This window comes from Rhinoraja longicauda, chromosome 6 (assembly GCF_053455715.1).
Source record: "Rhinoraja longicauda isolate Sanriku21f chromosome 6, sRhiLon1.1, whole genome shotgun sequence".
Classification (NCBI taxonomy): Eukaryota; Metazoa; Chordata; class Chondrichthyes; order Rajiformes; family Arhynchobatidae; genus Rhinoraja; species Rhinoraja longicauda.
In genome coordinates, this window is record NC_135958.1 from 40,219,044 (window position 1) to 40,242,539 (window position 23,496).

General features: G+C 45.7%; 1 protein-coding gene across 1 annotated transcript in view; it reads left to right on the plus strand.

Annotated features, from left to right (window-relative positions):
- dpep1 (dipeptidase 1) overlaps positions 1 to 23,496 on the plus strand; it is a 39,896-nt gene that overhangs the window by 15,410 nt on the left and 990 nt on the right. The window contains exons 5-10 of the mRNA XM_078401794.1: positions 2,718 to 2,868; positions 4,981 to 5,050; positions 6,798 to 6,974; positions 8,728 to 8,812; positions 12,804 to 12,879; positions 20,311 to 20,446. Of these exons, the coding sequence (XP_078257920.1) occupies positions 2,718 to 2,868; positions 4,981 to 5,050; positions 6,798 to 6,974; positions 8,728 to 8,812; positions 12,804 to 12,879; positions 20,311 to 20,446 (695 nt within the window). The remainder of the gene's footprint in view (positions 1 to 2,717; positions 2,869 to 4,980; positions 5,051 to 6,797; positions 6,975 to 8,727; positions 8,813 to 12,803; positions 12,880 to 20,310; positions 20,447 to 23,496) is intronic.

Sequence of the window (23,496 nt, forward strand, 5' to 3'; positions counted from 1 at the left end):
ATTAAATCAGCGGGACAGGCAGCATCTCTGGAGAGAAGGAATGGGTGACGTTTTGGGTCGAGACCCTTCTTCAGACTGAGAGTCAGGGGAGAGGGAGACACAGAGATAAGGAAGGGTAAGGTGTGAAAACAAGACATCAAAAGAGATGCATGTCAAGGAAAAGGTAGAATCGATCATTGTTAGCTAGGAGAAGATGACAACAAAGTAAACAGAGGTAAAATGTAATGGGGGACTTTTTGCTTGTTCAGCTTACACCCCAGCAGTGTGAATAATGACTTCTGGTAACCCTTGCTTTCCCTCTCTCTCCTTCCGTCCCCCTTCCCAGTTCTTCGACAAGTCTGACTGTCCCTGATTACATTTCATCTCTGTTTGCTTCGTTGTCACCTTCTCCTCGCTAACAATAATCATCTATTCTACATTTTCTTTGAACTTTGTCCAGCATTAAAACTCTCTTCAATAACCTGATCCAATCTTGTCAACTGCACTCAGTGTTCACGATGTGACCCCATCTACTTTGGTGAGACCGAGTGCAGACTGGGTGCTTGGTTGAATGTGTGCACACTGTCTGCAATGATCACCTTGATCCCAGTTGCACTTGTTTGTAGTGAAATGTCTCCCTCTCAAACAACGGCCTGCTCCTTTATCATCATTACTTTTTTTGCATTTCTTTCATTCATTTGTTCTATATCTCTCTTCATCCCCATCTCTATCTCTCATTTCCCTTTCCCCTGAATCTCAGGCTGATGAAGGGATGATAAAGGAAACAGGCCATTGTCAGCTGTGTGCTGGGTGAAAACGAGTACAGACAATGAGACACAACAAGATGACTCTGAAGCTGGTACGACTTGGGTGGGGGAGGGATGGAGAGGGAGGGGATGCCGGGGTTACTTGAAGTTAGAGAAATCAATGCTCATACCACTGAGATGCCCAAGCGAAATATGAGGTGCTGTTCCTCCAATTTGTGTTTGGCCTCACTCTGACAAAGGAGGAGGCTAGGACAGAAAGGTCAGTGTGGGAATGGGAGGGGAATTAAAGTGTTTGGCAACTGGGATGTCAGGTAGGTCCAGGCAGACAAAAGGATCTAGATGTCCTTGCATTCGAGTTACTGAAAGCCAGTGTCTAGATGCAGCAAACTGTGAGGAATGAAGAATGGTACAATGGCCTCTGTTGCAAGATGATTTTAGTGTGAGAATAAATGTATTGCACTAAAATTATATACGACATGTGGAGAATTGTGCACAACTTTGGCCTCCACATCCTTAAAGTTTCAACTTGCCTTGGACTCGGCACCACTCTGTACCGGTGGCGCAGCGGTAGAGCTACTGCCTTACAGCGCCAGAGACCCGGGTTCCATCCTGACTACAGGTGCTTGTCTGTACGGTGTTTGTATGTTTTCCCCGTGACCTGCATGGGATTTCTCTGATATCTTCGGTCACCTCCCTCGCTCCAAAGACGTACAGGTTATTTAGCTTGGTATCAATGTAAAATTGTTCCTGGTGTGTGTAGGATAGTGTTAGGCTGTGGGGCTCGCTGGTCGGTGCTGAAGGGCCTGTTTCTGTGCTGTTTCTTGAATCTAAACTAAACTAAACTTGATTAAACATACAGTAGTTCAGGGCTGGTCCCATCTGCCAATTGCTTGTCAGGTAAAAATGTCAAGGTAAAATTCAAGGTAACGTTCTGTATGGAATATTCACTTACTGAACAATATTGATGTCTTAGTAAAGCTCACATCCTGGTGTTTTCTAAAGTGCCGTGCCTCTGTCAAGCTGTGATCACATGAGGTGATTCATTGGCAATCTCAGGTGCTTTCCACACTTACATGTCACAGGGTGGATGTTAGGAATGATCAAGAAGTCAGACGCCGACCACAATGGACAGAAAACTCCAAGCAGTCTGCCCACAATTTCCCAGTGAACCAACCTCTCCATTTTAAAGCCTGAACAGACCCCAATAAACCTCAGTTTCCGAAAAGAAATAAAATGTCTTAAGGTTATTAAAGATCCAAACTTTGGAAGTAAACAAAAATGTATTTTCTCTCTGGTAGTATTTATTTGAAAGGAATACGGGCACAGCGGTAGAGTTGCTGCCTTACAGCGCCAGAGTTCGATCCTGACGACAGCTGCTGTCTGTACGGCATTTGTATGTTCCCCCCGTGACCTTCCTGGGTTTTCCCCAGCAGCTCCGGTTTCCTCCCACACTCCAAAGACCTTTGTAGGTTATTTGGTTTCGGTAAAAATTGTAAATTGTCCCAAGTGTGTGTAGGATCGTGCTGGTGTAGGAATATCAGTGGACAGCATGGACTCGGTGGGCCCAAGGGCCTGTTTCCGCGCTGTATCTCTAAACTAAACAAAAACTAAAATAAGAAAGTTGGGAGAAGTATTGAACTGTGACAAATAGTCCAGCTGCCATTTTTCACTCATGGTTAATTCTCACCTCAAATGGAGCAAAATAATTTAAGTGCAGTTATTACAGAAGATATGCTCTAACCGTACAATTTAACAATTATCCAGAGATTCTGCCTGACCTGTTAGGTTACTCCAACAGTTTGTGTTTTTTTTAACATTTAATGTGTATTTTTCAAATGCTCATACTAATGTTTTTTATTAAATGAGTAGAGTCAAATATTCAATCGTATGGAATAGATTTGCTAAGTATAAATGTACTAAGTGAACCGAAGCAAACATCTGCACATAACCTCTAATTCCTTCCTAATACAGACATTATCACAGCTTTCGAGAATCAGACAGTGGCCAGTCTAATTGGCATCGAGGGTGGACACTCTATAGACAGCAGCTTGGCTACACTACGCCTCTTCTACAAGCTGGGAGTTCGTTACATGACCCTCACACATAGCTGCAACACACCATGGTAAGGTAAAGTGAGGACAATTTTCCCCATCGAACATAGAACAGTACAGCACAACAATACCATAGGACGCACAATGTCTGTGCCTATGATCATGATGCCAAGACCAACTTTGGTCTGCCTGCATATAATCCACATCGTTCCATTCCCTGCACATCCATGTGCCAGTCCAAAAGCCTCTTCCATGCCACTGTCATATCAGCCTCCACTGTTGACCTCACTCACAGTGGAGGTCACTCACAGCACCTTCCAGGCACTCACCTATCTTTGGTAAAAATGAAATTGTCCTCTACATATCCTTTAAACTTTGCCTCGCTCACCATAACGCTCTGCCCTTTAGTATTAACATTTCCAATATGGGAAGAAGGTTCTGACTGTCTACCCTATCTATGCCTCTCATACTTTTATATAGTTCTATCAGCTTTCCCCTCAATGTCCGGTGTTCCAGAGAAAATAACCCAGCCTGTGCAACCTCGCCTTGTAACTAATCCAAGCATCATTCTATGAACCTCCTGTGCATCCTCCCCAACGTGTCCTTCCTGTATTGGGGCGACCAGATTACTTCAAATGCGGCCTAACCAAGGACCTGTAAAGCTGCATCATGACTTCCTGCCTCTTATACTTAATGCCCCGACCAACGAAGGCTAGCATAGCATATGTCATTTTTACCACTCTATCTACATATGTTTCTGCTTTCAGAGTTTCATGGGTTTGGACCCCAAGATCCCTCTTTACAGCAATGCTGTTCAGGGTCTTGCCAGTAATTGCATATATTCCCCTTACAAGGTTTCAAGGTGAGTTTATTGCCACATGTACCAATTAAGGTACAGTGAAATTCAGACTGCCGTACAGTCATACCAATAAAGAGCAACAAGACACCCAAATACATTTTAAACATGAACATCCACCACAGCGACTCCCCCGCATTCCTCACTGTGATGGAAGGCAGAAACAGTTCAAGCTTCTTCCCTTCTTTGTCCTCCCGCGGTCGGGGGCCTCGAACCTTCCGTTGTCGGGGCGATCATGACTCCCGCAACCGGCGGTCAAGCCCTCTGCGTCGGGGTGATCAAGCTCCCACATCGGGGGGATCTCAACTCCCCGTGCCGGGCGATCGGTCCCAGGGTCAGGGCTGGTCAAACCTGCAACCTGGAGCTTCCCGACATTAGTCTCTACCCGAGACTGCGAGCTCCTTGATGTTGAAATCTGCAGGCCTCTGTTGGAGCGTCGATCCCAGACAAGGGATCGCAGGCTCCGATGGTAGATCCACGGCCCCGTGGTGGGGCTTAAAGTCAGTCTCGAGCAAGGCCGCCAGCTCCACGATGTTAGGCCGCAGAGCGACTGGAGATACGATCTAGAAAACCATTGCATCTCCGTCATGGTAAGAGATTGAAAAAAAGTTTCCCCCGACCCCCCCCCCACATAAAACAAACCAAAGAATATTAACACTTACTTTTTGATCTCCCAAAGTGCACACCTCACACTCCATCTGCCATTTCTCTGCCAATCTCTGCTGATGCTCTGTATCCCACTGTGTACCTTGACAGCCTTCCTCACAGACCCTGACCCTAGCAATCATGGTGCAAACACACCAACAATCCCATCAATCCCCTGCTTCATAGATAGGTTCCCTGTGTCTCCACTGTATCCCGTCATTCCTCTCTCACTCCCCTCCCCACAACGGGACAAGGATAGAATTCCCCTGGTCCTCACCTTACACTCCACCAGCATCTGCATCTAATACATCATATTCTGATATTTTCATCACCTCAAACACGATGCCACCACCCGCCACATCTCCCCATCTCCACCCCTTTCCATCTCCCACAGAACCCATTCCCTTCACAACTCCTTGGTGCACTCATCCCTTCCCACCCAAACCAGCCCCTCCCCAGGTACCTCCCCCTGCAACCGCAGGAGATGTAACACCTGTCCCTTCACCTCCTCCCTCGCCTCCATCCAGGGACATCAGCAGTCCTTCCAGGTGAGACAAAGGTTCACGTGCACCTCCTCCAACCTCATCTACTGCAATTGGTATAAAGAATAATTTCACAAGCACCAATGTGCCTGATTTTAACCCATATCTAAGTATTTATCGCACATCTTTTCATTGTTTAGGGCTGATAATTGGCTCGTAGATAACGGGAAAGATCCTGCTGAAAGTAATGGACTGTCTGAGTTTGGAAAGGTTAGTGCCTGCTATCAATGTCCAATGATATTTATTTTGAAAGCTATTATATAATATAAACCTTATGTGACTACAAGCCTTCTACAATCTAATCCAGTTTATACATTAATGGAATTTACACCAAATATGAAAGGCAAAGACAGCAATCGAAACTGGCAAATTCATTTATCATTTCCTGTAAGCACTTTTCTCCAAATTCAATTCTCGTGATATAATTAAGACCAAGGTAAGAAGTTATTATTTCAGCTTCCTTCATCTGCAAAACCGGAGATTGCTGTCAAACATGTAGAGGCATCTGTTTATGGTGTCACTCGGTTTGTCTATCAGGGGAACATTGGGAATGCAGCAAACTCTCAAAACCCCCCCCCTCCTGCATTTGCTGCACCTTTAAATGTGAGAGGAATGATAATACTCCACCTTTATGACATTCCTACATAGGTTTTCAACAGCAGTATCCCACAGATGCTTAAACAGTGCAACATTACTCTGTTTTCATATTCATTGGAAGAAAAGTAATTAGGTACATTTGCAAACTACACTCAATAGTTTGCAGAAAAAAATATTTTGTGGAAATATTTTTACTTAATTCCTGAAATTCTAAAGGACCCCTCAAAGTTATAAATCTTCTTTATCTAAAATGTATTTTGGGTAAATAGATGATGCCACATCCATTGTTTCTTCTTAATTGCCCAAAGTTCTGATCAAAAACAGACAGCTGGAGGAACTGATCTTTCACTTGGCTGAAGAAGGGTCCTGACCCAAAACATCGTCTGTCTATTGGCCTCTATAAATATTGCCTGACCCACTAAGCAAGCAAGATCATGAGGGACCCCTGTCACCCCAGCAATGGACTGTTCCAGATGCTACGGTCAGGCAAACGCCTCCGCTGTCACGCTGTGAAAACGGAGAGGATGAGACGGAGTTTCTTCCCACAGGCCATCAGGACTGTCAACTTTTATAACTCCAGAGACTAAATTTTTGTCTACACTATAGTAACTTATTAACTTTATTTATATGCTGTAACTGTAATTCTTTTTTGTGCACAATCCTCAGGCATTGCCACTTTCATTTCACTGCACATCTTGTATGTGTATGTGACAAATAAACTTGACTTGACTTGACTTGAGCTCCTCCAGCACTTTATTCTTTCTCAAGATTCTAGCATCTGCAGACTTTTAGTTAGTTAGTTGGTTTAGTTAGCTAGTTAGTTAGTTTATTGTCACATGTACCGTGGTACAGTGAAAAGCTTTCATTGTGTGCCAATCAGCCAGCGGAAAGACAATACATGATTACAATTGGACCATTCTCAGTGTACAGATGCATGATACAGGGAGTAAAGTAAGAAATATTGCTGGAGGAGTAGTGATTTAAAAGTGTGGAGTGATTGTAATACGTGATTGTAGATCTGTTTCTGTGGCTAGTACACAAATAGTCGCCTGGGTTGGGCGCCATCTTGTCTTCCTTGACGTTCTATTTATTTGTGAGTTAACATCCTTCTTAATTCAGGTTAGTTAAACCAAATTATATAATTTTCTGCATTGTTTTGGTGATAATTGGGGCAGAAAAGTTCACAGAGATGTTAGTGAGCGAAAAAGAGGTTATTCATCAGAAAAAGCATTAAACTGGACCAGAAATTGCTTTCCGAGCAGACATGAAGCATCACAAGTACTCTGAATAAAATAAACCCGTGAAATAATTTCATGAATATTTTGCCATGATTAAATAATTTGTTTTCATTGTATCCAAGAGAGTTATTGCAGAAATGAATCGACTAGGAATGATTGTGGACTTATCGCACACTTCTGTCAAGACGATGAATGATGTTTTGCAAGTTTCAAAGGCTCCTGTCATATTTAGCCACTCCAGTGCCTACACCCTGTGTAACCATAAACGCAATGTACCAGATGACATTCTGAAAAAAGTGGTAAGATTTTGAAGAGACTTTATATAGATTGTGAAGCCTCTTGTGAATCGTTTATCAAGTGACATTTGTAAAATTGCTGAAAGCCCATCTCACCACCTTGAATGGCAGATGCTAGCGCACGCAAGATTTTGTAAGTGATTTTTCAACATGTGACTATTTGGGATATTTGAATGTTGGATAACAGAAGGCTCTTATGTTCTAAATGTTTTCATGAATTTCTTATTTCCTTGTTAATAATTTAAGCGGGAAATCTGCAGGAGTTGTACAATTACATATGATGAATGTGAGTGCAGAGTTGGTGCAATGATGGCAGTTGTTGTAAAAGCACTTCAGTGGATTCACGTTCTCACACCACACACTTCCTTATCTCTGTGTCTCCCTCTCCCCTGACTCTCAGTCTGGAGAAGGGTCTCGACCCGAAACACCACCCATGCCTTCTATCCAAATGCTGCCTGGTCCCGTTGAGTTACTCCAGCATTTTGTGTTTCTCTTTAATGTTATTGTGATCTTAGTTTTCTTTTTATTTAAATGATGGGCCTGCTGTCTTTGACTAAACCAAAGTGTTGAATAGCTGAGTGACAATGCTATGAATAGTTATCTTATTCTGCAAAGTGCGGAGCGCATTATTCTGTGTAACTTTGGGCAAGTGTGAAGAGGAAATTGGGTACTTTTGCACAGGAGGGACATGAAACCTAGAGCGAACTTTGCTGCAGAATGTAACTGCATAGCTGCCACCCTGAGTTTTGAAGAAATGTCTCCACCTCAAACATCATGTATTCCTTCTCTCCAGAGATGCTGTCTGACCCGCTGAGTTACTCCAGCGTTTTGTGTCTATCTCTGAGTTTCATAGATACAGTAAAACTCGATCTCATCAGGTAGAGACTGCCAACATGTAACATTGAATTATGTGGCTTGCAATAACTAACGATTGTACAATAAGTACACTCCGTTCAGTAATTTAGAGTTCTTTTTACTTCCAATATATCAAAGGGTGATATCGGCGAGACCAAACGTAGACTGGGCAATCATTTTACTGAACACCTTCTCCCAGTCCACCTGTGTCTACCTGATCTCCCGGTTGCCAAACACTTTAATTCCCCTTCCCACTCCCACACTGACCTTTCTGTCCTGGGCCTCCTCCATTGTCAGAGTGAGGCCAAATGCAAATTGGAGGAACAGCTCCATTCACTTGGGCAGCTTACACCCCAGCAGTATGAATATTGATTTCTCTAACTTCAAATAACCCTTGCATCCCCTCTCTCTTGGTCCCACCCCCATCCAAGTCGTTGTTCTAGCTTCAAAGTTGTCTTGTTGAGTCTCATTGTCTGTAACTCGTTTTCACCTAGCCCATAGCTAACAATGGCCTGTTTCCTTTATCTGTTTTTGCATATCTTTCATTCATTTGTTCTATACCTCTCTGTATCAACGTCAATATCTCTCCTTTCTCTTTCTCCTGACTCTCAGTCTGAAGAAGGGTCTCGACCCAAAACATCAGCTGTTCCTTTTCTCCAGAGATGCTGTCTGACCCGCTGAGTTACTCCAGCTTTTTGTGTCTATCAAAGGGTGAGACAGTTCTATTTCAGGATTAAACGTTGACATCGTTTTTAAAAGCCTTTGTAACAAATATTTAATGTGGATCTGAAGCAATTTTAAAATGTGCTTAGAAATCTCCTCAAGAATATTACCTGTTTGGTTGCCCAGAGCATACTGGTCAATGTGGTGAATCATTTCAATGAATAAATTCATTTCACAGAAAGCGAACAATGGTATTGTGATGGTGAACTTTTACAACGACTATGTGACCTGCAAGCATACAGCTAAACTCTCAGATGTGGCCGGTCAGTATCTACATTATTCTCATTGGTGTATCTCATGTGAAGGAACATTTTCAAAAACATTGTGGACTATTTTGTGTGAAGAGTCCCCTCTTCCATTTCATCCTCCAATTCAAAGCCCAACTTCTACCATAACACCATGTTTAAACAACACGTGTAAGGCCAATCAAATGAGTAGAATATCAGTGCCTGCGGTCTCACAGCAGATGGTTTCATGCCACTATATATACCCTATATCTTCCCATGATAGACGCAAAATGCTGGAGTAATTCAGCAATGTAGGCAGCATCTCTGGAGAGAAGGGATCATCTCATGAGAGAAGGAATGGGTGACATTTCGTGTCAAGACCTTCAGCCTGAATAGACAATAGACAATAGACAATAGATGCAGGAGGAGGCCATTCGGCCCTTCGAGCCAGCACCGCCATTCACCGTGATCATGGCTGATCATCCGCAATCACTACCCCGTTCCTGCCTTCTCCCCATACCCCCTGACTCCGCTATCATTAAGAGCTCTATCTAACTCTCTCTTGAAAGCATTCAGGGAATTGGCCTCCACTGCCGTCTGAGGCAGAGTTCCACAGCTTCACAACTCTCTGAGTGAAATTTTTTTTACTCACCTTCGTTCTAAATGGCCTACCTCTTATTCTTAAACTGTGGCCCCTGGTTCGGGACTCCCCCAACATCGGGAACATGTTTCCTGCCTCTAGCGTGTCCAATCCCTTAATAATCTTATATGTTTCAATAAGATCCCCTCTCATCGTTCTAAATTCGAGTATACAAGCCGAGTCGCTCCAGTCTTTCAACATACGACAGTCGCGCCATTCCGGGAATTAACCTCGTGAACCTACGCTGCACGCCCTCAATAGCAAGAATATCCTTCCTCAAATTTGGAGACCAAAACTGCACACAATATTCCAGGTGTGGTCTCACTAGGGCCCTGTACAACTGCAGAAGGACCTCTTTGCTCCTATGCTCAACTCCTCTTGTAATGAAGGCCAACATTCCATTGACTTTCTTCACTGCCTGCTGTACCTGCATGCTATCTTTAAGTGACTGATGAACAAGGACACCCATATCTCGTTGTAATTCCCCATTTCATAACTTGACACCATTCAGATAATAATCTGCCTTCCTGTTCTTACCACCAAAGTGGATAACCTCACACATCCACATTAAACTGCATCTGCCACGCATCTGCCCACTCACACAACCTGTCCAAGTCACCCTGCATCCTCATAGCATCCTCTTCACAGTTCACATTGCCACCCAGCTTTGTGTCATCTGCAAATTTGCTAATGTTACTTTTAATCCCTTCATTTAAATCATTAATATATATTGTAAATAGCTGTGGTCCCAGCACTGAGCCTTGCGGTACCCCACTAGTCACTGCCTGCCATTCTGAAAGGGACCCATGTATCCCTACACTTTGTTTCCTGTCTGCCAACCAATTTTCTATCCATGTCAGTACCCGACCCCCAATACCATGTGCTCTAATTTTGCCCACTTATCTCCTATGTGGGATCTTATCAAAGGCTTTCTGAAAGTCCAGATACACTACATCCACTGGCTCTCCCTTGTCCATTTTCCTAGTTACATCCTCAAAGAATTCCAGAAGATTAGTTAAGCATGATTTCCCCTTCGTAAATCCATGCTGACTCGGAACGATCCTGTTACTGCTATCCAAATGTTCCAAAAACGTCACCCATTCCTTCTCTCCAGAGATGATGCCTGTCCTGCTGAGTTACTCCAGGATTTTGTGTCTATCTTCAGTGTAAATCAGCATCGGTAGTTCCCTCCTACAGGATATCTTTCCATGCTGTCTCTTACAAAGATGCTATCCCTACTCTCAAGTCGTCCGTCTCTGCTACATCTGCTCCCAAGATGAGGCTTTCCATTCAAGGACATCCGAGATGTCCTCATTCGTTAGTGAATGTAGCTTCCACCTGGCTGCCATAGATGGATCTCTCACCCAAGCCTCTTCTTTCACTAGCCCTCCCCCAGATGCAAGAAGGACAGAGTTCCCTTGATCCTCACCTTTCACCCCACCAGCCTCCACATCCAACACATCATCCTCTGACATTTCATCATCTCCAACGTGATCCCACCACTAGTCACATCTTCCCATCTCCACCCCTTTCTGCCTGCCACGGAGATCGCTCTCTCCCCAACTCTTTGAATAACTCGTGCCTTCCCACCCAAACCACCGACTCCAGGTAATGTCACCTGCAACTACAGGCCCTTTATCAGAATCTGGCCCTCATCATAATCTAAGAATAGATTATTTATTCTCAAGCCTTATATCATTGGTTGGGAAAGTGGGATAACATGGAACGCTTGGGACCTGCCCCATTTATCTCTCAAACTACCCAGGTCCCGAACTAATTGTTCCTTTATATTGTTGTAATTCCTCTCTCCCCTTCTTGTCCATCTCTCTCCCTCCCTCTCCACGTGAATGCCAACGCTTCACAGTACTTGTCCCTGTCCTTCTCCAGCTCTGCTGTTTGTGAGCTATGTGCCCTTAGCTCTTATCTGACCCCAATAGGTGCCACCCTGCCACATATGTTAGGGCATCACCTCTCCCTCAAATACTTCTATCCCAATTCCCATATTCAACAAAAGACAAGGGAAGGACAAAAGTAAAAGAGAATGTACATAAAACCCAAGAGTACATGCACGGTGGCACAGTGGTAGAGTTGCTGCCTTACAGCGTTTGTAGCGCCAGAGACCCGTGTTTGATCCTGACTACGGGCGCTGTCTGTACGGAGTTTGTACGTTCTCCCCGTGACCTGCGTGAGTTTTCGCCAAGAGCTTCGGTTTCCTCCCACACTCCAAATACGTAGGTTAAATTGGCTTGGTATAAAAAACTTTAATTGTCCCTAGTGTGTGTAGGATAGTGTTAATGTGTGGGGATCGCTGGTCGGCGCGGACTCGGTGGGCCGAAGGGCCTGTTTCAACGCTGTATCTCTAAAACTAAAAAGTAAAACTAAAAGTACATAGTCAGCGATCTCGCCCTTCTGTGTCAATGGGCTGAGACATGATTTATTATCGAGTCATAGAAGGATACAGTTTGGAAAAAGGCCCCTCGGTTCAACTTGCCCACACCGGCCAACATGTGGTAGACAACTCCCACGCCTTCCCCACTTGTTAGGACACCACCTCCAACCATGGCCTTGGAAGCCACATCATCTCCAGCTACACTAGTCCCACCTGTCCGCGTTTGGACCATATCCCTCAACCTGTCCTATCCAAGTTCCTGTCTAACTGTTTCTGCTAACATTGCACTGAGTGGTAGTATATTTTTGAAAGAGAGCGCTGCTGAAAATAACTGAAGGTAAACTGTGAAGAGCAAAACCAAAATGAAATCGAACGGTCCTTCATTCAGAACGTTAAAATCTCCATTGTCCATTTTGCTGGCCATTCCTTGTCTTTATCTCAGAACTTCACTGCTATATATTTTTGACAATCACCGATTCCAAAATAGAGTAACTTCAAGATCAAGATGAAACATTGTGAATAGCAGGAAATAACACTTCTTTTTGTCTGAGAACACAAATATGTAGGTGTGAAGAATTAAGTTCAGAGGCGGAATTGGTCCCTGTTGTGTTCACTCATCAGATACAAGTGGGGTGAGGGGGGGTGGGGATTATGCCACTTTGTGAACTGTACCCGATGCCTGACCATACCCAGATTATGCACAACACTAAAAGCAGTAGATAAGCACATTTGGAAAAGTTAGTAAACCCTATACATATTTCAGATCCTAGTAAGAAACTTGGACAGATGTGTTTGGGCCATCCTGTGACTGAGCCATCTTGAAATGGTTTCTGCAGCCACCAACTAAGTGTAACAGTTTACATCTGTACCATCAGACAGCGTCCAAATTCCCGTCCACAATGTCAGGAAACTATTTACTGTAGTGCACTAAATATTGTAAAACTGTGCAATGAAACTTAAGTATATGTTTCAAATTATGTTTTAAAATCGTTCCGTAGATCATTTCGACTATATTAAAAAAGTTGCTGGTTCCCAGTCTGTGGGATTTGGTGGAGATTATGATGGCGTTTCCAGGTAATATTCTATATCGATCATTTGCACTAACCTATAATTCATTTGCATTAACTATGATTAGTACGGGTGTCAGGGGTTATGGGGAGAAGGCAGGAGAATGAGGTTATGAGGGAAAGATAGATCAGCCATGATTGAATGGCAGAGTAGACTTGATGGGCTGAATGGCCTAATTCTGCTCCTATCACTTATGAACTTATAAGAGAAATCTATTCATGCACCTTTGGAGAAACAATGCAGAATTGTTTATTAGCTGCATGAAAAATAAACCTTGTCTTCTCCAAAAGAGATTTGCACAGTTGTGTGTAAAACCACAGAGGAAATCCTGGCCATTCTACTTCAAGAAGAGTCATGTCTTCGTTTAAAAAAAAATAGAATGTTAAGTGTTGCGAGATTTAGTACAGAGACCAGTAAATAAAAGAATAAAGAACTGAAATGCATAGAGGATAAAATTGCAGGTAAGTTGAGATCCTTCACCGAGACTCTTTAACACCATTTTTCCTCAGTTATTTCACACCACAATGTTGTTGTTTTTTTAACATTTTATTCAAAGGCTATTTGTCAAGAAATTGAATAATATTAAATTAAGTAATATTGTCCTGTGCAAGTATCCCATGTCTGTTCATGTAGAAGGAGCCAGGATATGAGGATCAACAATGATCCAACTAAATGTGTAAGAAAATAACTGCAGATGCTGGTACAAATCGAAGGTATTTATTCACAAAATGCTGGAGTAACTTAGCAGGTCAGGCAGCATCTCAGGAGAGAAGGAATGGGTCACGTTTCGGGTCGAGACCCTTCTTCAGACCCGAAACGTCACCCATTCCTTCTCTCCTGAGATGCTGCCTGACCTGCTGAGTCACTCCAGCATTTTGCAACTAAATGTGTCGCTATGTTTGTAGTGCCCGAGGCTGTGTTATGTGGTGACCTCAACACAGCCGAGGACACTCGCAATGATTCACAACATCGACCACCCATTCCCACACCAAGTGACACCAAGCTTCCAATCCCTGGAGGCACTCTTCACTGTTTAGTTAAGTTTAGTTTAGTTTAGTTCAGAAGTACAGCGTGGAAACAGGTCCTTCGGCCCACCAAGTCCGCACCGACCAGCGACCCACACATTAACACTATACACACTAGGGGCAATTTGCTATACGTTACGTTAGAACTTTATTTATCCCAGGAGGGAAATTGGTCAACATTTATACCAAGCCAATTAACCTACAAACCTGCACGTCTTTGGAGTGTGGGAGGAAACTGGAGATCCCAAAGAAAACCCACACGGTCACGGGGAGAATGTACAAACTCCGTACAGACAGCACCCGTAGTCGGGATCGAACCCACGTAAAGCAGCAACTCTCCCGCTGCGCCACCGTGCGCCCCCTGTTGGCAGGGTTGTGTGCTGCAGAGCAATTTTAGATAGATGGAGAAAAATATTGCAGGGAAGGGTCTACATTTTCTCCATCTCAAAAAGACTTCCTTGTGCTCAAACCACAACATTCTGGAGACATGCTCGAGCTGCCAGGTGTGTCAACGTGCTTTAGGAGCAGAAGTGAAGAGGAGGTGGCAGGAGGTAACAACAGAGACTCTCTCCAGAGAAGAATTGCGATAGCAGGAAGCAGGCTTGCGCTACGGTAGAGCTTGGAGAGGCCGGATTAGAAGTGGATATTTCATGTGGAGAGGCTCCTGCCATGCTCTGTCAGACCATAGGGAGAGGCAAGCCAATGTGTCAGTTCCAATAGACAATAGACGCAGGAGACGCAGGAGTAGGCCATTCGGCCCTTCGACCCAGCGCCGCCATTCAAGGAGTGGTGGCACGTCCATTCTGTGCCATTGGACATGGATGGAGACTGTGATAGACGCCATTTACAGAAAGAGTAAAGCAGATGCATACTGAAATTCTTGGTACATTTTCCACACTGCCTGGTAGAAACAAGCAATGTCGTGGACTGGGGCAGGCCCAACTCTGATCACGAGCAGGACTTCATGAGGTTCTGGAACTACATGATTTCCAGCGGGAATTGGTGGACAGCCGCGGGTGGCAGCAACAGATGGAGACCATTCCCACTTCCAAGGAGGCTTGGCTGAGGCTGTCCAAAATGTCTGTGCTTCAATGGAATCTCTGGGTGTTCTGATCAGAGAGCACCACTTGACGTCACCTAGACCTGACTGTTATCCTGCAGGAACTGAGAGCTAACTGCTAGGCGCACACTGGCACCAGAAGGGGGCGCACTGCTGCCATGAGGGATTTGATTGTCCATGTTGACATGGGTCAGGAGAGTTTGACTGCTGTACAATCTGGTCAAGGCAAGAGTCAAGAGTGTTTCACTGTCATGTCTATCGCAAATGGAACGGTGACATTTTTACTTGCTGCAGCCTTAAAGACCCATTAACAAAGTAACACACATATGGCGGCACGGTGGGGCAGTGGTCGAGTTGCTGTCTCACAGAGCTTTCAGCGCCAGAGACCCGGGTTCGATCCTGACTATTGTCTGTAGAGAGGTTGTACGTTCTCCCCGTGACCTGCGTGGGTTTTCTTCGAGATCTTCGGCTTCCACCCGCTCTCCAAAGACGTGGAGTTTTGTAGGTTAATTGGCTTGGTATCAGTGTGAATTGTCCCTCATGCGTGTAGGATAATGGAGGTGCAGGGATCACTGGTCGGCGCGGTCTCGGTGGGCCAAAGACCCTGTTTCCATGCTGTATCTCTGAACTAATCTGAACTAAACTCAACAAAATTAATTAAATTTACAATAATCAGTAACAGAATAACTTGTATGTTGTGCAATCAAAACTTAGTCCAGAGTAGATCACAGTTGGTGAGGTGGGGTGTGGTTAGAGTGTGGGGTTCAACTGTCCGTTAGTTGCTGCATGAAGCTGTTCTTGAACCTGAAGGTGGGGGGTCACAGCAGGTATGCAGCCCGTTCATCTCCTGGGTTCCCTCCTTGTTGTGAAGTTTGTACGTTCTGTCCTCTCCCAGCAGAGCAGCAACTTACCAAAGAGTGAAAGGCTAGGATGGAGTGGATGTGGAGGGAGTGTTTCCACTAGTGGGAGAGTCTGGGGCAGGGGTGTCAAACCCTGGGGCGTCAGGGATGGGATCATTTGGGGGAATAAAAGGGCTGTTAGATTGTTTAGCTTTGCGGATGGCACAAAGCTGGGAAACATGCAGTTCACTTTATGCGTTAGATTGTACACGGAAAGTGAGCTCATGACCCCTTAAACTCGCAGCAAATATGAATTTTGCGCAGAAGGAAAATGCAAGTGCGATCTGCAGCTGTCACCGCCCCACTCCACAGCTCCCGGGGGTTGAGTGGAAGCTAGGCCCAGATCCGGCCATGCGGGGACACGGGCGGAAAGGGGCCGCGCTGGGGAAGGTGGGGAGTCTCAGCGTTGTCGTGGACACCAGGAAGTGCCTGGGCTGCCACCACAGAGACCGCCACCATGTACCTGAGACCCAGGTGAGTGCGTGGATAGGTGGGGAGTCTCAGCGTTGTTGTGGACACCAGGAAGTGCCTGGGCTGCCGCCACAGAGACTGCCACCATGTACCTGAGACCCAGGTGAGTGCGTGGACAGAGGCTGGTGGGAAGTCACCACACTGTGAATGGGGCCACAGCCAGCGATCCACAATCTCAGCTGCTCTCCAGGGTGGGGGCTCTGGGTTTGGGTTAGGTGGGATGTGGAGACGTGCTGGTAGTTATGTGGGAAAAGGGAAGAGAAGGGAGAAGGTGGTGGTAAAGGAAGGGGAGGGGGAGCAGATGAGGGAAGGGAGGGTTTTTAGGGATGAGGAAGGGAAGAGAGGGTGTCGAGGGAGGGGAGTGGGGGAGTAGTTGGAAGGAAGGAAGTGGGGATGAGAGAAGGGAGAGGCTGAGGAAAGGGAGAGGGCAGGTGAGGGAGAAGGTGAGGGTAGAGAAGGACATGAGAGGTGAGGGGAGAGGATGCGAGGGGAAGGAAGAAAGACATAAGGAGAAGGATGGGGAGCGGGGCCTTCAGGTGAGATGATGGACAGACCATCTTTGACCATGCCAGGTAGCTGCTGTTTGGCTGTTCACCACCCAGCCAGCCCATTGTGGGCAAAACATAAACACTGTAGGAAGACTATAATTCAGGGGAACAGAATTAGGTCGTTTAGCCCATCAAGTCTACTTTGTCCATTCAACCTTGGCTGATCTATTTTGTCTCTCAACCACATTCTATAGTCTTCTTTCTCCCTGTAACCTAATCAAGACCTATCAATCTCGGCCTCCACTGCTGTCTGTAACAATGAATTCCACAGATTCACCACCCATTCCTCCTCATCTCCATTTTGAATGTATGACCTTTTTTCTGATGCTGTGACCTCTGGTCTTAGACTCCCCTATTACTGGAAACATTATTTCCACATCCACTCTATCTAAGGCCTAGATACCAATCATAAAAGTAATGCTTGCCTGGCAATCTTCTTCGAAACTCGTAAAGTGAAACACTTTGTAGTTAAAGCAGAGACTGAGACACATGAGAGCATGTTGAAAACACGAAGGCAAGGAAACCTGTGGGAGCTCGTGTACGTGTGTGTGCGCGTGTGTGCGTGTGTGTTCGCGTGTGTGCGAGTGTGTGCGCGTCTGCGTGTGTGCGCGTGTGCGCGTGTGTGTGCGTGTGCGCGCATGTGTGCGTGTGTGTGCGTGTGCACGTGTGTGCGTGTGCGTGTGTGCGCGTGTGTTCGCGTTTGCGCGTGTGTTCGTGTGTTCGCGTGTGTTCGCCCGTGCACAACTGATCCTGCCCGCATGAAGTCGCATTTTGCACATTTCTACCCGTGACCTAAAATGAGCTTGACACCACTGGTCTAGAACCACAGGTCATAGCCTCAGAATCACAGAACGTTCCTTCAGGAAGGAGACGAGGAGGAATTTCTTCAGTCGGTGGTGAATCTGTGGAATTCTTTGCCACAGATGGCTGTGGAGGCCATCAATGAATATTTCTAAGGCAGAGATAGATAGATTCTTGATTCGTACGGGTGTCAGGGGTTATGGGGAGAAGTCAGGAGAATGGGGTTAGCAGGGAGAGATAGATCAGCCATGAATGAATGGTGGAGTAGACTTGATGGGCCGAGTGGCCTAATTCTGCTTCTATCACTTTGACCTTGTGATAGCTTGCCAAGCAGTTTCAGAGAGAGCGCCACACTTCCAGCTCTCCCCACCCGTGACTTCCCACACAAACATGCTGCAAGCACCAGCCAGCTCCACCAGGCCCAGAGCTGCTTGAGGTGGTCAGTCACAGCTCCTTATCTGAATCTTTGGAGGGTTGTGGAGACTCACACACAGAATGACTCTATCTTCTCAAAAACCTATCCAGGTTTGGTTTGAATGCAAAGTATATGGGGGTTGGAACAAGAAGATGACACTCAGGTGATAGATCTACCATGATCTTATTCTTGTTAAGGGTGGCACAGTGGCACGGTAGCGGTAGAGTTGATGCCTTACAGCGCCGGAGATGCGGGTTCGATCCTGACCACGAGTGCTGTCTGTATGGAGTTTGTACGTTCTCCGTGTGACCATGTGGGTTTTCTCCAGGTGTTCCTGTTTCCTCCCACACTCCAAAGACGTACAGGTTTGTAGGTTAATTGGCTTCAGGTAAATTTGCAATTTGTTCCTAGTGTGTAGGATAGCGCTAATCCGAAGGGCCTGTTTCTGTGCTGTATCACTGAAGTATAAAGTCAATAATGTGCTCCTATTTTATTCTGACATTACGGTGCAAAATATTCCTGGGATAAAGAAGTCGGCATTAAATCCTGTTCTGTTTACATAGGCAACAAGGAAACGCTGATGCCAAGCAAAAGCTGGGCAGCTTTCTGCAAACTTGCTTGTGGTGTTATTGTAGGTGAGGGTTAATGCCTCCTGAACTGACTGCAGATGAGCTGTCGGCAGATGAAAGGTCGATAACAACTTCTCATCCATGATAGACAATCTGAAGAAGGGTCTTGACCCGAAACGTCACCCACTCCTTCTCTCCAGAGATGCTGCCTGTCCCGCTGAGTTACTCCAGCACTTTGTGTCTGTCTACGGTGTAAACCAGCATCTGCACTTCCTTCCTACACATTTCGTCTTCTCACCCTTGACCTTGGCAATTGGACACCAAAGGAAATTGGTGTGCCTATATCATAGATGGCCTTCCCAACCTGTGGAGTGGATTCTCAAGAACCTCTGGGCGATTCAAATGGTTCCTCCAATGCATCCAGAGAGATCATCCTTTCATTACCTTCTCCCAAGATCCTCCTGCTCCAATGATCTCTCCACCGGCTCCTCCTGAATTGACTTCGGCAAGGACTGAGCTCCCCACGTGCAGAGGGTTTTACTGGAGGAGGCAGGAGTTTAGAGTTTAGAAGGATGAGAGGGGATCTTATAGAGACATCTATAGTTATAAAAGGACTGGACAAGCTAGATGCAGGAAAAATGTTCCCAATGTTGGGGGAGTCTTGAACCAAGGGCTAAGAATAAAGGGGAGGCCATTTAAAACTGAGGTGAGACGAAACTTTTTCACCAGAGAGTTGTGAATTTGTGGAATTCTCTGCCACAGAAGGCAGTGGAGGCCAATTCACTGGATGAATTTAAAAGAGAGTCAGATAGAGCTCTAGGGGCTAGCGGAATCAAGGGATGTGGGGAGAAGGCAGGCACGGGTTACTGATTGTGGATGATCAGCCATGATCACAATGAATGGCGGTGCTGGCTCAAAGGGCCAAATGGCCTCCTCCTGCACCTATTTTCGATGTTTCGATGTTTCTATGTAAACTGTGACAAAGTCTTATCTGCTTTCCAAGGTGTTCCTGAGAGTGGTGTAGGAAACACAATGACCTCTTGATCCTGATGACAATCTCTTCGTAGTAATGGAGGCGTGTGGGGATAGATTATGTAAATAAACCAGATAGGAATGTTTTAGAGGTGTATAAAATCATGAGAGGAATAGGTCGGGTAGATGCACAGAGTCTCTTGCCCAGAGTAGGTGAATCGAGGACCAGAGGACATAGGTTTAAGGCGAAAGAGAAAAGATTTAATAGCAATCTGAGGGGTAACTTTTTCACACAAAGGGTGGCGGGTGTATGGAATTAGCTGCCAAAGAAAGTAGTTGAGGCAGGGACCATCCCAATGTTTAAGAAACAGTTAAGCAGGTACATGGATAGGACAGGTTTGGAGGGATATGGGCCAAACGCAGGCAAGTGGGACTAGTGTAGCTGGGACATGTTGGCCGGTGTGGGCACATTGGGCCGAAGGGCCTGTTTTCACGCTGTATTATTCTAGGAATGCTTTTCTCAAGATAGGAAAAACTTGATGGGCTGAGTAGTCTCTTGCCCTGTAAAAATTCTTGTGATATTATAATGTTTTGGTTCTGGCCAAGAGGGAGGAAAGCATTTGAATCATCTCATCATCAACCAGCCAAGTTACAGTTTCCATGTTTTCTCTTTAAAGAGTTCCTACAGGTTTGGATGACGTGTCCTTCTATCCTGATTTAGTAGCTGAACTCCTGCGGAGAAATTGGACTGACGTAGAAGTAAATGGAGCCCTTGGAAATAACTTTCTCAGAGTCTTTCAGCAAATAGAAGAGGTAAGGATTAGCTGGGGAAGCGATTACCCGGCTCATTGTCTGAGAAAGATATCGTTAAAATAGCAGCACAAAGTGCTGGAGTAATTCAAGGGGTTAGGCCGCATCTCTGGAGAGCAGGGGTGGGTGACCTTTTGGGCCGAGACTCTTCTGCAGACAGATTGTGGGGGTGGGGAGAAGAAAGCTGGAAGAGAGAATGGGCAGGACAAAACCTAGTGATACAGGTTGTGATGGACAGATGGTTGGACAAAGGCCAGAGATGAAAAGACAGAAGGTGTGAGACAAAAGGATTGAAGAGTTGTGAAGCTGGAGGAATGATTGAGGAATTAACAGTGCCCGGTGCGGCTTGGCCGCGGGGGCCTTCCATCGCCCGGTGCGGCTCGTGCCCGTGACCTAATATCGCCCGTCGCGGCTCGGCCGCGGGACTTAGCTGCGCACGGCTCGGCCGTGGGGCCTTCCATCGCCCGGCTCGACCGCGAGACGTTTCAGCGCCCGGTGCAGCTCGGCCGCGGGGACTTCCATCCCCTTGCGTGGACTGTGCGGGTCGGTCGGGGACGAGCTGTCTGTCCGTGGGCGTGGGGAAGAGAGTGGAAGTTTTGTTGCCTCCATCACAGTGAGGGGGTGTTTGGAGTCACTGTGATGGACGTTTGTGTTGGGGTCATGTGTCTTGTGTTTTTTTTTGTGTGACTGCTATGTAATTTTGTTTGGTACCTTGGTACCGAATGACAAATAAAGCTCTGTTGTGATTGTCGGTGGAAGGGGAGAAGGAGGTTAGAAATTGGTGCGAGTCCAGGTGGGGCACTGGGATGAGGGGGGGGAGGGGCAGTGAAGAATGGGAGGGGGGAATGTGGGGCAATAAGGGAGAGGGAGTGGGTTATATAGTGACCTAAACTTAGAGAATTCAATGTTCATACTATTGGCCAAACAGAATATGAACAGTTGTTGCTGACGTTTGTGTGTGGCCTCACTCTTGCAACGTTGGAATCCCAGGAAAGAGAGGTCAGTATGGGAATAGGAAGAGGAGGTTGAATGGTTAGTAACAGGGTGATCCAGCAGGCCATGGTGAACTGAGTGCAAGTGTGTAGAGAAACTGGCACCAAGTGGTCGCTTGGTCTCGCCGATGTACAGGAGGCCACATTAGCAACACCACATGCAATGGATGAGGCTGCATCAGGTGCAGGTGGACTTCTGTGCTCACCTGGGAGTTCTGCAGGCCTTTGTCCAAACGTCTGTCTATCAAAAAACTCTACTCACCTGTATCAGCCCATTGTGTTGGAAGAAATGTCTGAAGAAGGGTCTCAACACATAACGTCACCTATTCCTTCTATCCGGAGTTGCTGCCTGTCCCGCTGAGTTACTCCAGCATTTTGTGTGTATCAACATATTACCCACCAGACTTTGTCCTCCCCTCTTTTCTTCCAAATGTCTTCCAGTTCCCCAAACACACACCTACAACCTATCTGAAGAAGGCTCTCGACCCGAAACATCACCTATCCATGTTCTCCAGAAATGCTGCCTGACCCGTTGAGTTATTCCAACACTTTGTGTCAATTTTTACAAACCAGCAACCGGCAGTTCCTTAAAATAACTTCAAGTTAGCCAGCTGTAACTGAACATCAGGCTTCTCCTGCTTGTTATGCTGACTCCCACGTAAAACTACAGGAGTAAATTTAGAAACTTTGCAATTGTTTTTGTAGCCATCTTTGATGAAGTTATTATATATTGAGATTTATGATCATTTCAGTTCAGTTTTCAGTTCAGAGGGAGGCGGGTATATGTTCATAGGTTCATGTTGCAGGAGTAGAATTAGGTCATTCGGCCCAATGAGTCTACTCCGCCATTCAATCATGGCTGATCACTGCCTCCTAATCCCATTTGCTTGCCTTCTCCCCATAACCCTTGACACCTGTCCTAATCAAGAATTTGTCTATCTCTGCCTTAAAAATATCCACTGACGGCCTCCACAGCCCTCTGTGGCAATGTTCCACACATTAACCACCCTCACACTAAAGAATGGCTAAATGACTAAATATGGCTAAATATGACTAAATATGGATTCATACAGAGGGTGGTGGGTATTTAGAATGAGCTGCCAGGTGAGATGGTTGAGGCAAAAACTATAACAACATTTAAAAGACATTTGGACAGGTACATGGATAGGAAAGTATCAGAGTGATATGGGCAAACATGACAGGTGGGACTAGCGTAGATGGTCACATTGGTCGGCATGGATAAGCTGGGCCGAAGGGCCTGCTCATGTGCTGTGTGAGTCTATGACTCTGAGGCGGGTGGTAAATCTCTCCCACAATCTCACCACAAACATCTCCTCAGTTGCTGTTGTACAGATAGATTCTTGAAAACAGCAGTGGAACAGGAAGTGACACATTCTGTGTTGACACAATGAAAACAATTGAAGTTGTAGACCGTCAGGTCAGAGGTTGCAAGGAGAAACGCCATGTTGCACAAAGCCCCATGCTGATTCCAGAGTTCCCAGTTGAAACTGGAAATATCTGAAATGAAAGAATCCATGTGATTGTGCAGACAGATGGGAAATAATGTAAGTTTATTGAATTAAAGCTGATGTCGGTGTCAGAAAGTTGTCTGGTGAGGAATCAGTCTCTTTGGCCCAACTAATCTCTGCCAATCAAGATTGCTCCCTCAGCTTGTCCCACGTGTCTTTGTTTTAACCTACTCCTTCTAAACCTTTCCTATCTATGAACCTGTGGAAATACCTTTTTAAACACGGTCATTGTATCAAACTGCACCACTTCCTCTGACAGCTCGTTCCACACAACCACTACTCTCTGTGTGAAAAACGTGCCCCTCTATAACTTTCCACCTCACCTTAAATCAATACCCTTTAGTTTTAAACTTCTCAACCCTGGGGGAACAAGGCCAGTGACCATCCACATTATCTCTGCCCCTCATCATTTTACAAAACTTTCAGCCTCCGTTACGCCAGGGAAAGCAATCCCGACCTATCCAGATTCTCCTTATAACTGAAGCCCTCCAGTCCTGACAAGATCCTTGTGGGAAAAAAGTGTTGTAGGATC